General features: G+C 31.7%; 1 protein-coding gene across 3 annotated transcripts in view; it reads left to right on the top strand.

The window, feature by feature from the left end:
• Positions 1-4,664: 4,664 nt before the first annotated feature.
• LOC127720603 (protein kinase C iota type-like) overlaps positions 4,665-16,416 on the top strand; it is a 30,394-nt gene continuing 18,642 nt past the window's right edge. For all 3 annotated transcript variants that reach the window (XM_052227278.1, XM_052227277.1, XM_052227276.1), the window contains exons 1-9: positions 4,665-4,741; positions 7,793-7,861; positions 9,073-9,194; positions 12,293-12,382; positions 12,823-12,873; positions 13,519-13,604; positions 14,228-14,362; positions 14,674-14,785; positions 16,382-16,413. In XM_052227278.1, the coding sequence (XP_052083238.1) occupies positions 7,800-7,861; positions 9,073-9,194; positions 12,293-12,382; positions 12,823-12,873; positions 13,519-13,604; positions 14,228-14,362; positions 14,674-14,785; positions 16,382-16,413 (690 nt within the window). In that variant the 5' untranslated portion in view covers positions 4,665-4,741; positions 7,793-7,799. The remainder of the gene's footprint in view (positions 4,742-7,792; positions 7,862-9,072; positions 9,195-12,292; positions 12,383-12,822; positions 12,874-13,518; positions 13,605-14,227; positions 14,363-14,673; positions 14,786-16,381; positions 16,414-16,416) is intronic.

The following is a 16,416-nucleotide window of genomic DNA, read 5'->3' as shown; positions in this document are numbered from 1 at the left end:
AAACTGGCCAACTTTGGAAGAATGACGCCAGATAAACAGGCTAATAACACTCCAAAAAATAATGAACCATCATGTTACTTCAGAATTACCTATACTACACATCGAATATTAGACGAACAAGACAGTCACTCCGTGTACATAATGCAGCCAAAATGCAGCACTGTGGAGTATCAAAACAATTTCTACCCCCGAACAATCAAAGAATGGAATCTTGACAACATTGCCACAATTGAAGATCAAAAAGTCATTTTCAAACAGAAACTCTAGTCAAATTTCCATCCAGCAATGACCATAGACATAACATCACAGCTATAATCCATTTATCATGTATTTAATCTGCACCGAACACCTATGTAAATATTTTGATTGTAAATACACAATGTAAAGCACTCCTGGACTCAGAAGACATGGCATCAATGTGACGGATAAATTATTCTTTATCGATTAACGAAAGAAAAAGAAGAGAATGAGCAACACGAACCAACTGAAAACCGCGAGTGATCTCAGGTGCTGCGGAAGGCTAAGCAGATCATGCTCCACATGTGGCACCCGTCGTGTTGTTGATATAAGTACAGTCAGCAAATACATATATATGTATTATCATAATAATGCTGTATTGGTTAAACTAGAAAAACATTTTTTTTTAATCTTAAGAATGATATTTTTATTGCTACAGTATATTTTTCACCTGAAAATGCATCTGGTTGTACAGAAGATATAAATGAAGTTTATTCAATTTTGCTTAGGAATATTGAACACTATAGTCAACTCGAGGATATTGTAATTCAAGGTGATTTTAATGCCTATACTAATACTATTCCTGACTTTGTAATTTCTGATGAAGCAAAATTCCCAAAATCAGATGACAATAAGTATTCAATTGACTCTCATAATTTAAGAAATAATCTTGATTCCAAATCTACAAACAAGAGTGGAAAATTACTAATTGATTTATTTAAAGAATCAGGACTCAGGTTCTGAACGGAGGAATCATTGGGGACCCTATGGGTAAATGTACATGTATAACATATAATGGTTCCAGTCTTGTAGACTATACACTTGTGTCTTCTAATTTACTAGAATGCATTGGAAACTTTAAAGTTAATGATTTTACTCCAATTTCAGATCATTGTCCCATCAGTTGCTCTTTGCTTACTAGCTTTCAGAAATGTAAAAATAAAGGGACAAAGTTAGATCCTCTCCCCGGTAAATTTATTTGGGATAACAAAGCAATTGGTTGCTATACTACAAACATTCAAAGCCAGGCGCGTAGCAACCCGTACGCAAAAACGCAATTGCGTACACATCGAAAATTTTACAAAAATAAAATATGGTAAATCTAGTAAAAATAAAACTTAAGTAATAAATTAAATTAAAAACTATTTTACAAATTAAACATGTTAATAATCACTTTGTAGCTATATTCCGTTCCTGAAATTACTTTTCATTTACGGAACCAGCATCATGATTATATGTTGCTGATGCAAACAATTAAAATGGTCCTCGAGGTGTCAGAAAACAATTCTATGCCTCCTTACCCAGTCCTGACATCTTTTCTGAAGATTTCAAAATAACTGGCGAAATAAAATATGACGTTATGAAGAGACCATGAACACCGATTCATTCTCATGGTTTAAACTTTTCCTGTGAGGTATGTATAGTCTTAATTATATTACGTCGTCATAACAGATTTTTTTAAACAGTCCAGTCAGACTTAAGTTTAACAAGGTTGGTAAAGGGTAATTTTCGTGCATCGTGCTTGCCGTTTTTTTTAATTTAAATTGACGATCAACGAGTTTTTACTTTTTTTATTTGTACGTTCAGTTGTGCAAGACGCGGGTGCCTCGTTCAAAGTGTTCCCCTAACTTAGTTATACGTGCTTCGAGATTAAAAGTGCTTATTTTCCATGCTTCGAGATTTAAAGTCCTTGTTTTCCGTGCTTGGTAAAATTAAAAGACTATCGTTTTGGAAGTTAATAAAAAGAAATAGGAAATAAATTGATCATTTTCCTTATAGATTTCGGGACTTAAAACGTAAATATTATATATTTGCCAGTTACATGTAAAGGTTTCCAACCTATGACATGCGTTCGTTATATAGTACTTTTTTTATCAACGTTCATGGACGAAAATATTTCACGTTCACCGTGAAATTGTTTTTACTTTGTATTTAACGTTTTTTCCATGCAAATACCAAGTTTCACTTCCTCCTCCGGCATTGAGTACACATCATATTGGCCTAGCTACGCCCCTGAAAGCTCACATGTGAACAGATTCTAGATGATTTTGTAAGTGATGGGCAGACTGACTCTGATATAGCTGTGGAAAAATTTAACGCCATATTATGTGATACAGCTCTTTCATCCACTAAATTTGTTCAAAAGAGAATCGTGAATAGGCCTATCAAGCAAAATAAAAAACCATGGTTCTCGTACTACAGTTAAAAAGTACTTTTTTCTTGTAAATAATTTTCCGGATCCTATAGAAAACCATTACTCATTTAAAAGAAGAAAACCACTTTGATCAAGAATTATTTATAAGCCACTTCAAACAAATTAACAGCTCTTCTGATATCCCAAACAATAAATTCCATGATAAAATTATTGAAAAGATAAATGACTTAAAAAAGACATTAAATACACGAAACTCCGACAACGAATTTAATCAACCAATTCAGCCAGTTGAAATTCTAACGGCAGTTAAAACACTTAAAATTGGTAAATCACCAGCTGGTGACTTAATTTCTAATGAAATGATTAAATGTGGTATGCCAGTATTATTAGAACCCTTATCAAAACTTTTCAACCTGATATTTATGAAAGGCACCTTCCCAAAATTATGGAATAAAAGTTTGATCACATTGATTCATAAAAAGGGAAACAAATCTGACCCCTCTAATTATAGAGGTATCTCACTGACTTCTAATTTAGGAAAATTATTCAATAAAATTATACACACCAGACTTATGACGTTTATTAACACCAATAGTTTGATAAGTGAAAATCAAATTGGCTTCAAAGAAAAGGCTAGAACAGCAGATCATATCTTCTCATTAAAGTCAATTGTTGATAAATATAAGACCAAAAAAAAAAGAAAAATTTTGCAGCATTCATTGATCTACGAAAGGCCTTTGATACTGTCTGGAGGGATGGTTTATTTTATATTCTACTCCAAAACAGACTTCAGATTCAGATCCATTTGAACATTTACATATAAAATTTATTAAGGAAATTTTAAGGGTACAGTGCAAAACAACAAATGTAGCTTGTCTAGCTGAGACAAACAGAACTCCTTTGCACTTAAAAATTCAGTTTTCAGCTATAAAATTTCTAAACCACATTGTAAACTCACCTAATTCATTAGTCTATAAAATATATAATAATGTAGAGAAAACAAGTAAATGGGTCAACATTGTAAAAGACTGGTTAAATAAATTAGGATTTGGCCATCTTACTTTAGACCCCATTAATATAAAATATTATTGAAATACTATCCAACAATGTCAAAGAATCGTTGAACAGGCTTATCAAATTATGAACTGTTCTATCCTTAAATGTGAAAAACTAAATTTCTTTTGTAAGACTAAAAAAATTGGAAAAAGGCCCCCGTATATCGATATATATAAATTAAAAACTGACAGATCAGTTTTCAGTAAATTTAAACTGACTCAATGCCCATTCCCTAGCAATTGAAAGGAGGCGTTATACCAATATTGAAAGAAAACAACGGATTTGCCTGTCCTGTAATAGACAAGAAATTGAGGATGAATACCATTTCTTCTCCGCTCTGTCCATGCTATATATCATTGAGGGACACCTATCTCTGGGAGTATAATAGTCCCAGCCTATCTATATACAAAAACTTAATACTAAACTTAATTTCAATTTTATTAAATTGCAATTAGCTATAACACTAAGGCATATGACCACACTTTTGAATAGCAGTTTGCCAGTCATTATAAGACCTTATAAAAATCACCACAAAATATATTAATGCGTATGACTGTCTTTTGTTGAGGAAATCTGTATAATTTGATTTTTAAAATTTTTTGATATATATGTATCTTTTTTGTTCATGGACATTAATAATTGTTTATCTGTCAATACACACATATTTGTAGTCTTCTTTTTCGTGTGAATACCACTGTCACTCTAATTTAATATTATTGTCGGTTTATTATTTCAATTGTACTATACTGTATGCCATAACCATTTAATGTAAATGTTTTTGTGCTAATAAATATTGTCTATTGTCTATTGTCTATGTCTCTGCATTTGTGTTATCAACAGACGAAAATACAAAGCACTTTTTTTTATCTCAGTAATTTTAAACGTTGTAAAAAAATTATTTGAACTACAACAATGAAAAATGACGGTCACGTTCAATCGAGTATCATTTTCCTTCTACGGACCATGTATAATCTGTAGTAGCATCTAACTGTACCTATATTAGGGAATCCTACAACTGAGTCAACCAATTAAAAATGTGATGTCCATTTTTGGTCATAAATGTTTCAATATTTTGCCAGTTCAAATCAATACTTCTAGAAGCACTTTAAACACTTAACTCAATAAAATATAGCTTAAAAAAACATTGAGCATAAGATAGAAAGAATATTGTATTTAAAAATCAATTTAACATTTGGGAAATACCTTTCAAACAGGACAGATCACGTGATTTCCGGTTTCTTTGTAAACATGGAAGGACTTTAAAAAACTGAAACTCTGTTTTCAATATTAGAAGTAAGTTAAAGGTTAGAAAAACATATAAGTATTTCTGTTTATTCATTCAGATGTTATTCATTTAAAAGTGTTGATACTGTGAATAGAATTCGATCGCGATAAATTTGGTCGGCCACTTTCTTTCGAGGGACCAAGAGGGACACACCTGATGACGTCCCGGCACTGGTCGCCCGACAGAAAAAACTCATAGTGTGATGAGGATTGATGTCTATCGTTCTTTATAAGTTTTCCCAAGCATGAAATGTTGGTAGACTTGTTTCCATGTTGAAAGTGAATGTTTTGTGTTAAGAGACCACAGAAATATCCAAGATGTTTATGGAGGTACCATCAACCTGTCAAAATTATACACCTTATTAGTATTACTGTCCTTATCCAGGATATCACAGATTTTGGCTTTTAAAACAAATTGCTTGATACCACCAAACATAAATAATCATTGAATGATGTCAAAAGGTCAACAAGTATTGCAGAATGTTTTATAGCGATAAGGTTTTTTGGAAAATATATGTAACTTTCAAAAAGATCAATTATCCCTCCCTTTTTGCTATTAAGCCTTACATCCAGCAATCATGCAGCATGCTTGGCATATTTTATTTATTTAAACAGTATGGAAGTATGAAAAAAATAACAGAATATTTTCATATTTCGTCTTAAAGTTTGAAAATGCAGTAGTTAATTTTTCAGGCTACATGTATTTTTTAAAATGTAACAGAAACTACAGGCAATTCGCAAGGATTATTAAAAACCATGCAATTTCAAACTTTTTTCAAATTTTCATAAATGTATATCATTACTACAGTTGAACCGAGGTTTATAGATGTACATATGCATGAATCCTTTGAACGTGATGGAAGTATTTTGAATATTTTGGATAGTTTGAATACACTGTATGGCCATACATTTAGTGTTTCCTGCAGCTTTTGAAAAGGCAGGGTAATTATTTTCTCAGAGGGCACTCTAAGCATGATTGGCTACACTTTAAGGGCACCCCTTTGTACGGAGGACTACACATTTAGGGCACTCTTTAAATATATATAAAGGTACATTGTACTGTTCTGGATAGAGATTTAATCGAATATATCATTGTTTTATATTTATTGGTCATGTTGGTTAGAAATAAAGATATGTATAGGTTGTTAATTTAATTCTTTTTTGTAATAAAATTATCACTTCTAGCATGTCTAGACTGTCCAGCAGCTAACTAATAGAATCTTCATGTTGACTGTGCAAATGCCTCATTTCAAACCAACACTCCAGTTATAAACTTTAATACTGGATCAGAGACTGATTGTCTAAGGATGTGTTGTAAAAGTGGATTTGCATGACCACAGCATACGCAAATGCATTGCTTTTTAGATGCACTAAAGAAGTGCCAAATACCTTTTGGATCTCGCATGTTTATACCAATCAAAGCTACCTTGGATCAAAACTGTACAAATAGTTTTAGGCTATTCAAGGATTTGTATAGCAAGACTTAATATACATAATGTTGTGCTATTATTCATCTTTTTTCCATCTAATTCTGCGATTTTTGTTTGTTTTTAGCTCACCTTTTCAAAGGAAATGTGAGCTTTTCCCATCACTTGGACACTTGGCGTCCGTTGTCGTCCGTCAGGAGTAAACTATTTCAAACATTTTCTCCTCTGCAAATACTGAACCAATATCAACCAAACTTTAGCTGAATGATCCTTAGGGTATCTAGAATAAAGTTTGTGTTTTATTTTCTGTTTCGTCAAAAAACATGGCTGCCATGGCTAAAAATAGAACATAGGGGTAAAATGCAGTTTTTGGCTTATACCTCAAAAACTAAAGCACTTAGAGCAAATCTGACTGGGTTAAAATGTTCATTAGGTCAAGTTCTATCAGCCCTGATATTTCCAGATGAATCTGACAACCCATTGTTAGGTTGCTGCCACTAAATTGGTAATTTTAAGGAAATTTTGCAGTTTTTGGTTATTATCTTGAATATTATTATAGATAAAGATAAACTGTAAACAGCAAAAATGTTCAGCAAAGTAAGATCTACAAATAAGGTTTATTAGACCAAAATTGTCAATTGACCCCTTAAGGAGTTATTGCCAACCGAATAGTACAAATAGAAAATATAAACAAACATCTGATTGTTTGCGTAATCAGTGGTTAAATATTAAGTTTATTCCATGCATCGTAAAATCATAACTCAAACAATCGCCTGGTTTCCTTTTAAATTGTCTACATTTTAAATGTGTAGAGGTACAAATTGTTTTTTGTTTTATAGATAAGATTCAATCATGGAATCATTGCTTTTAGAATGTAAAAATAAAAAATGAGATCTTGAACTAGTTTTCTAGCTACATTTGTATATACATGATATACAAATAAGAAAATAAATAAATTTACTGAAACATTCTTTAGAAAAACTTTCTGAGTAACATGTACATGTATCTCACTGTGTAGTGATTTTGAATAATTATTTAAGAAATTTCCCTGAATGTACATTTTTAATATTAAATACAATGAGATGTACATGTATGTAAAATATGTGTTATTATATTGTATACCATACATCACAAGAAACACAACATCATATATGATAAGCTAGATAGTTAAATGGTTCCATATCAAGAATTGTCTGATTTTGCACAAATGCTTGAAAAAAATTTATTATATTAAAAATATCTTTTATGAATCTAGTTGCTTGTTCATTGTGCATGTACATGACAATGATGTATGGATTCAATCAATATGTCATCAAAACAACAAAATACATTTACTTCCCAAAAGTTGTGAGTGTAATGCTATAATATTCACAGAGCAGGAAGATCACACATATTATCTTGAAGAAGATAAAGTTTATCTTATGTTGTTTAGTTTTGACTCCTCATACAATGATAAAAAAAATTGTATTCTTATCAATCAGATACATGTAGGTAAGCTCTTCAGTACAGTACAGTACTGGATATTCATCTAGGATAAAATGTATGATATGTCGTAACGAGGACATTCAGTTAATTTAAGATAAAAAAAAACACATACTGATCCTCGCTTATATATATATAATTTTTTTTCTAGAAGAATCATGCCAACACAAGAAAGAATGGATGATGATCACGGAATACGTATGAAGGTTGGATATAGTGGGTAAGTAAATATATTGGATTTAATATTTTTATAAGTGAATGTTTCAATGAGACAGCATTCCAACAACATTATAAAACCCAAGTCAGACAGCTTCAGATTAAGACGGTTTTCAAATCTATTACAGAAACAATGAAAATAACACTTTATGAATTTTATCCTGCAATCAGCCAACTATTGTACAAATAACAGGTACACAAATAAATTTTTGCTTTATTTGTACTTGTACAAATAAAGTCTCCTGTTACCCCTCTTCCATGTTGAGCAAGCGGTAATGTGGATATTTCTTTTTGCGTACCAGTTCATTTTGGGGTCCTCTTCGCGGTCCGCGTTTAAACTATGTTGATTTCTTTGAAAAATTAGAGACAATGATTTAGATTTTAACAACTAAAGTTTCAAGTGTTGGGTGTAAATTTCAGGATAAAAACAATATATGTACATTGTCGGAAAATATAAAATTTATTTGTACTCGCTGCGAGCCTCGCTTTTCGTCCTGTTTCTAAAGCTCATACAAATAAATTTTATATTTTCCGACAATGTACATATATTGTATATTTATGTGTTCATCAGGAACACTCAAACCTAAAACTTTGAAAGCCAAGGATATATAAGTACCTGTACACATGAAGAGCTATAGAAGTTATTGCCATACAATATGTCTGTCTATAAATCTCTGATAGTCTGGACAAGTTAACAGTATCTTCAATAAGAACAAGAGAAAATATCCCAACAACACCAAAATATTCAATGTCATACAAAAGTATCTAAACAAAATTAAAGGTGTACACATATACAACTTGCTGTCCACCTCAAAGCCTGGGGACTATAATTAAAACAAATGTTGATAATTAAAGAAATTGGAGTGAACAGCCATCACTAGCACTTCATTTGTGAATGGCTATTTCATTATGTTCTGTAATCCCTTTGATGTAGATTCTTAACTGTGGATCACTAAAAAAGTAAGACATCTCTGTAAACATGATAGAGAGATCAAAATCTGATACTGTAAATTAATTCATATCAATCTTGGAGTTTCTTTTATATAATTACAACAACAATGATAGGAAATCAAAAAAATGTAACGAAATTGGCCTAGAATTAAGAAATATCTGTGAATAAAGTTTGTTTGCAGTTATTCAAGAGTTTGCAGTTTTACTGTATATGTAATTGTGAATAGCTTTTTATTATCCATTAAACCTTCTTTTTACTTTCAGAAATATTTTTATATCAAACCTTCAGCCTGATGTTCTGTATGAAGATTTCTGTGCTGAGATTAAAGACATTTGTAAATTTGATGACCAACAACCTTTTACCATGAAGTGGTTAGATGAGGAAGGTAAGAAAAGGTTCATGGACCCAAAGGGGATGTAGAAAGAATTGAGGGAGTAAGCATGTATATCTTCTTATTTTTATGCCCCCGTCGTATCGGAGGGGCATTAAGTTTTACCCTTGTCCATCAGTACGTACATCCCAAAATTGGTTTCCGTTCTCTTACTTCAGTTTGCCTCAACCAAATATTATGAAACTTATACACAATGCTTATTACCACAAAACACAGATCAAGTTTGAATTTGGTGGCATCACTTTAACCATTCACGAGTTATGCCCCTTTATAAATGGAAACCAATGCAAAATTTTTAGTTTCCGTTCTCTAACTTAAGTTGCTTAAACAAAATGTTGGGAAACCTATACACAATGCTTTTTACCACAAAATACAGATTAAGTTGAATTTTTTTGGCGTCACTTTAATCATTATCGAGTTATGCCCCTTTAAAAATCGAAAAATTGCAAAATTTTAAGTTTCCATTCTGTAACTTAAGTTAGTCCCAACTAAACATTATGAGACCTATACAGAATACTTATTACCACAAAACTCAGATCAAGTAAAAATTTGGGTAGCGTCACTTTTATCGTTCTTGAGTTATGTCCCTTTATAATGTTGTATGCAAGCGGGGGCATCATCTGTGTCCATGGGGACACATTCTCCATTTATTATATATAAATTTGATTACCAACAATCAACCTTTCAACATGGTTAGATGAGGACAGTAAGAAAAGTTGATGAACCCAAAGGGGATATAGGGAGAATTGGAAGGGTAAGCATGTAAATTAAGGCCTGTTTTTGAAAAGTAAAGCTTTTGAGAACTTTATCAAATGTGTACATTATGTATAGAAATGTATAAAATCTAGATATATATATGACAAAAGACCTTTCATCATGAAATTGTTAGATGAAGAGAGTAAGAAGGCATTGATGGATCCATGTATAGGGCACTTTAGATTTATTAATGTTTGTTGGGTACTAATTTTTGTGGATTTCATTGGTATAGGTGAATAGTGTAAAACATGAATTAGAATTGTTCCTCTTCAATGAAATTATAATTTTCTGTAGGTGTGTATGCTGAATTTGTTAAAACCACTTATTCAAGTACATGTATCTGCGAAATACAATTTTTCTCAATCTAGGTAAATTTGTTACCTTTGATAATTTAAACAGTACACACATAGTGATTCAATTAAAATTTACTTTTCGCAGACCAAAAACACAAGAGAAGAGGCTCTCTGTGAAATCACAACTGAATTTTTTGTGACATCATAGAATTCTACATTTTCTGTTATCTCCATTTAAAATCGACATAAATGGAAATCTGAAATCAAAAGTTCAAATTTTAGTGACAATTAAGGCCTGTCACGAACTGGTTTTTATACGACCGCAAAAAAATTTTTGTGGTCGTATATTGGTATGACGTTGGCGTCGTCCGGCGTCGTCCGAAGACACATTGGTTTTTGCACTCTAACTTTAGTTTAAGTGAATGGATCTCTATGAAATTTTACCACAAGGTTCAATACCACAAAAGGAAGGTTGGGATTGATTTTGGGGGTTATGGTACCAACAGTAAAGGAAAAAGGGGCCAACAATAAGCATTTTTGTAACTTCCAGACATAACTTGTGTGTTAGTGTATGGATCTCTCTGACATTGTACCACAAGGTTCCATATCACAAAAGGAATACTGGGATTAATTTTGGGGGTAATTGCCTCAAAATTTTAGGAATTAGGGGGCAAAAAACAAGCATTTTTCTAGTTTCATGACAATAACTTGTGTGTAAGTGTATGGATCTTTCTGAAATTGTACTACAAGCTTCCATATCACAAAGGGAAAGGTGGAATTGAGTTTGGGGGTAATTGCTGAAACATTTAGGAATTGGGGGCCAAAAAGGGGCCAAAAAACACATTTTTCTAGTTTCCAGACAATAACTTGTGTGTAAGTGTATGGATCTCTCTGAAATTGTACTGCAAGGTACCATACCACAAAGGGAAGGCTGGGATCGAGTTAGGGGGTGATGAATCATAAGGGGGTTCAAAAAATTTGGGGGTGGGGGATATTTTTTTTCTTTCCTTTTTTTTCTTTTTTTCCTTTTTTTTTTCTTTTAAAATTTTCCATTTTAAGTTGGTTATTTCTGTTTTATATTTAAAAGCAAATAATAATGATATGGTAGGAGATACACACCAAACAGGATGTGTAAATTATTATATAATAAGTATTGTGCAATAGCAAGAAATTTTCAATTGCACAGTATTGCACAATAGCAAGAAATCTTCAATTGCACAGTATTGCGCAATAGCAAGAAATCTTCAATTGCACAGTATTGTGCAATAACAAGAAATATCCAATAGCACAATATTGCGCAATAGCAAGAAATTGTGAATTGTACAGTATTGCGCAATAGCAAGAAATATTTAATTGCACAGTATTGTGCAAAAGAAGATACTTCGTATAAATTGCTTATTTCTTGACCAATTTCAATGGGGTTTTATTCTTGAATTCTTGGGGTTCTTTAATATGCTGAATCTAACCGTGTATTTAGTTTTTGGATTTTGGGCCCCGTTTTTAAATTGGTCCACATTGAGGTCCAAAGGGTCCAAAATTGAACTTTGTTTGATTTCATCAAAAATTGAATTCTTGGGGTTCCTTGATATGCTGAATCTAACCATATATTTAGATTTTGGATATTGGACCATAATAGGTGAATGTCCAATTTAAAATTTCAAAGTTCTTAGACCACATTCATTCTGTGTCAGAAACCTATGCTGTGTCAAATATTTAATCACAATCCAAATGCAAAGCTGTATCAAGCTTGAATGTTGTGTCCATACTTGCCCCAACTGTTCAGGGTTCGACCTCTGCGGTCGTATCCAGCTGCGCCCTGCGGAGCATTTTATTTTAATTGTCTTTATAGATTATAATTAATGTATCTGTTTGTAAGGACAATTTATTTCACTAGATAATTTGTAGCTGATCCTTGTACAGTATTGTAACAAATGCCATTTTTTTAAAATTTCAAATACATAGGACAAGAGGTTAACAAGATCTTAAAATTACTATTTGGAACATTATTGATATAAAAGTGTATATTAACTATGTCTTTTGTAGGAGATCCCTGTACAATATCATCACAGATGGAACTTGATGAGGCCGTCAGACTTTATGAACTAAACAAAGATTCTGAGCTTACTCTTCATGGTAATGATATAATAATGAACATATTACTATTATTATACAAAGTGCTTTTTGAAATAAAAAATAATTCTGTAATTCATTTTCATTAAAAATTTACCTATAGAAATTGAAAATATTAAACCTGTTTAAGTAGCGACCCTGTTTGACTAAATGAACAATTATACTATATTATTGGATATAAAGGCAAAATTTATTTGCTTTCTTAAGCTTCATATAGTCATGCATTACATTTTCCTTTACTGAATTTCTAAACCCGCAAAAATAATAACTCATATATCAAATTTTGATAGTGTTTTTTGTTTGCAGCATTTCCTGAAATCCAATTAATTAATCTGACATTTTTGTCATTTGTTCAACAGTCTCAATAAATAATGCATGCACACATTTTTAAATTACAATTACTTATCTTTGAAGTTATTCTAGTTAATTATTTTTTGTTACAGTTTTCCCAAATGTACCCCAGAGACCAGGAATGCCATGTGTTGGAGAGGATAGTAAGTTTCATATTAAAATTAATCTCATTGTGTATCATTGATTTATTTAAAAATTGAATGCTTCCTTTTGTAATTTTATTTGGGTGTAAAAGCATTGACAAAAGTACATTTTGTATTCTGCTCTTCATACTAAAAATGTGCACATGATCAGCACTTTTACAACCCTAAAGAATTACTTAAAGAAGCATTCAATTCATTTATATGCTACAACTATGAAATTATGAGTTATATCAAGATTTTTTGTTTGTTTTCCTATGCATCAAATGACGTCATGGCAGGAATCACATCCAGTCACGAATGCTGAATTTTATTGAGAAATACAATTTGATTTTGGAATGCCTTGTGATTGCTGTCAGTCAATCAAAAAAACAGATTTTTATGAAACATACATGAAATGTAATTATTTGTACATAATTGTCATGAATCCTTATAGTTTGAATCTATAGAAACATGTATAAATAAAACAAATACATATTTCAAATTCAAATGAAAATCCATCCAGGAATTAAATATACCTCCAAATACAAAATTGTGTTGCACTTAAAACAAATTGTCAATATTTGTATACCCAAAAGCAACCCAAAATTTTTAAAATAGTAATTTTTTAAAAGGTGCAAACCCATATCTTTTTTATCTGTTTTTTAGAGAACATGTACAGAAAAGGTGCGAGAAGATGGAGGAAACTATACAGAATGAATGGTCACTTATTTCAGGCAAAAAGATTTTCAAAGGTATTTAACATAGTTATTTCCCCTTGAAATTGTAAGTCACTTATTTCAGGCTTAAATATTCTCAAAGGTAACACAGGAAGGTTAGATGTCCTTAAAATATAGCCTCCCATTTTATTGAATAAATAATCACTTATTCCAAAAGTTATATTAAACATTTTTATGCTGTGAAAGTTGTACTATATGGTAAACTATATAATGATACATTTGTCAGCTCTCATATGTGTTGTAGATTCATTTTTGACAGAAGGATTGATGGAAAAGATGTGAACGGTTAATGTGGTCTTTGTCTTGTTCCATGCTAAAGAATCTCTGTAGTATTATATCACGGTTATCTACAATTGTGTAAATTATAAATAAAAAGGAAACTAGGTGTAGATGTATGAATGAATAAAAGTTTCTCAAGCTCAATTTCAGTCTACACAAAAAAAAAGGGGGGGGGGGGGGTAAAAAAAGGTATAGAAAGAAGTCATATTTAAAAGAAAAGAAGTATTTTTTGTCAGATTTAAACATACATTTCATGATATTGTTTGTTTATAAAGTAATTTAGTAACGTTAGTGTATTAATTGTTTGTATCTATTCAGATATTGCGTTCATTAATGATGATTTTTGTTTCCTATTTTAGAAAGCCTTTTGCTCATTTTGCGCAGATAGAATATGGGGCCTTGGTCGTCAAGGATACAAGTGTATACAGTGTAAACTAACAGTACACAAAAGGTGCCATAAATTATTAAAAGTTGTCTGTGGTGCTCCAGTAGTGGTAAGTTCATGAAACACAAACAAAAAAGCTATTAGATTAAACTGTTTGTTATAGACAACCAATGACTATATTTGCTTTAGACTTCACCAATTATTTTATGACACTTCTTAATTCCAAATGTGAAAGTAAAATAAAACTCATTCATTTAAGAATATTAAGGAATCTAATTTAATTGTATCATACAAGAAAAGTTGATTTTTGTCAGAGACAAAGGATTAAAAGGTGCATACATAAACAATACAGATAGATAATTTGAAAGAAGATATGTTAATTGATATTGGTAGCTTAAAATATTTTATGTTGTTTTTCAGAATCAAAATGAAGGTCCAAGACCTGATGTAAAGTATCAACGTCCACCACCCAAGTTAACAGATGGCCAGGACTATATAGGCCTCAAAGACTCAACTAATGGTGAATCTTCAGGTACAAACACCGGTCTTTATCTATTGAATGCATATTTTGATATTTATATCTCCTATACCTGATGGCTCAGAGGATATACAACACTAACAGGGAATATGAGCCCATATACCCTGTGAAGATCCCAAATAAGAAATATTATCCCCAGCTTAGTATATTTCTCGGATGTTTGATTGGCTAATGGCCGTCGTTAAAAAATCATAGCCACGGGTGTTGCTACTCATTAACTCTGGGAACTTCACGCGCGTTTTCCTTAGTTCCGTTGTTAATCCCAGTGAAAAATTGAAGTCTGTCTGTAATTGAAGATGTAATCCATTAACATAGGCCACGAAATGATAAATGTAAAACAATTCAAACGAGAAAACTAACGGCCTGATTTATGTACAAAATAATGAATGAAAAACAAATATGATATACAACAACAAACGACAATCTTTTAATAACAGGCTCCTGACTTGGGACAGGCACATATAAATGTGGGGGGGGTTAAACTAGTTTGAAGGTGCCAACCCTCCCCCTAACCTGGGACAATGGTGTAACAGTACAACATAAGAACAAACTATAAACATCAGTTGAAAAGGGCTTAACTCATCAGATCGATACAAAGCAGAAATACATCTAACAAAAACACAGAGTGGACGTGGCAGGGTACTTATACATCCCCACAACAAAAAGACACTAAGTACAGATCTGAGAGTACTCGCAGTTACTGACAGCTAGTTCAAAGCCAATAACAACTAATAAAAAAAATCATGCATCTAAGACTAAACTATCAATCAGTACACATCCAACGTCCAACTACAGTTATGAATGTAGATAACTTATAATAATTTTCAATACAGATTTCTATCTTAATGTAGTAATGACTATACTTAATTATTTTACTCAAAAAAGTGTTTAGAGAATCATTTTTTTTTAAACTTTTCTAACACAAATTTCTCCAAATCAACTGATTTTGACACAGAAAGTTGCATTGAGATCTGGGACAATGAGACAGGTGCCATAGAAGCTAGAAATATTGTTATGTATCAATGGAAAATAATCTGTTTGCTTGAAAAGTTTCTAAAATGAAAATAGGATACAAAAGATTAGTGAAAGGTGCATATTGAGTATTGTTTAGACACTTGTTAAATGTTTAAAGACTGTATGTGGACCTCTAGATGTCTATTGTTATATCCCTGCTCTAGGAGTTGTGTCTATGTTGCGTTCACCTTGTCTGTTCGCCTGTTGTCTAACAAATAGTTTTGTCACATTTTTCTCAGATACTATTGGACAGAATTACTTTATATTTTGTCATCAGCTTGACAGTGATAAGTTTAAAAGTGATAGCAATTTTTGGATCTGTTTGACATCTACTTCTGGTATTCTGATACTTAAACTTACAAGTTGGGGTATGCTTTTTTATTCATATACAGTTAGTTCCTTATTATTTGTAGAATACTGATTGAGGTTAATCAAGTACATGGGTATTTCCTTTTATGCAGCGTTTTTTCAAACCACAAAAATTGAATATCCACATAAATACATTTTTTCTCAATCCAAGAAAATTTGAACCAATGAAAATGAATACATAGTAATAATGTGTTTGGTTTATTTCAGATCATGTTGCTTCTATGGAAGTCGTCACAGGGGTA

The sequence above is a fragment of the Mytilus californianus genome, unplaced genomic scaffold, assembly GCF_021869535.1.
Source record: "Mytilus californianus isolate M0D057914Y unplaced genomic scaffold, xbMytCali1.0.p SCAF_11, whole genome shotgun sequence".
Classification (NCBI taxonomy): Eukaryota; Metazoa; Mollusca; class Bivalvia; order Mytilida; family Mytilidae; genus Mytilus; species Mytilus californianus.
This window is presented reverse-complemented; position numbering and strand designations above follow the sequence as displayed.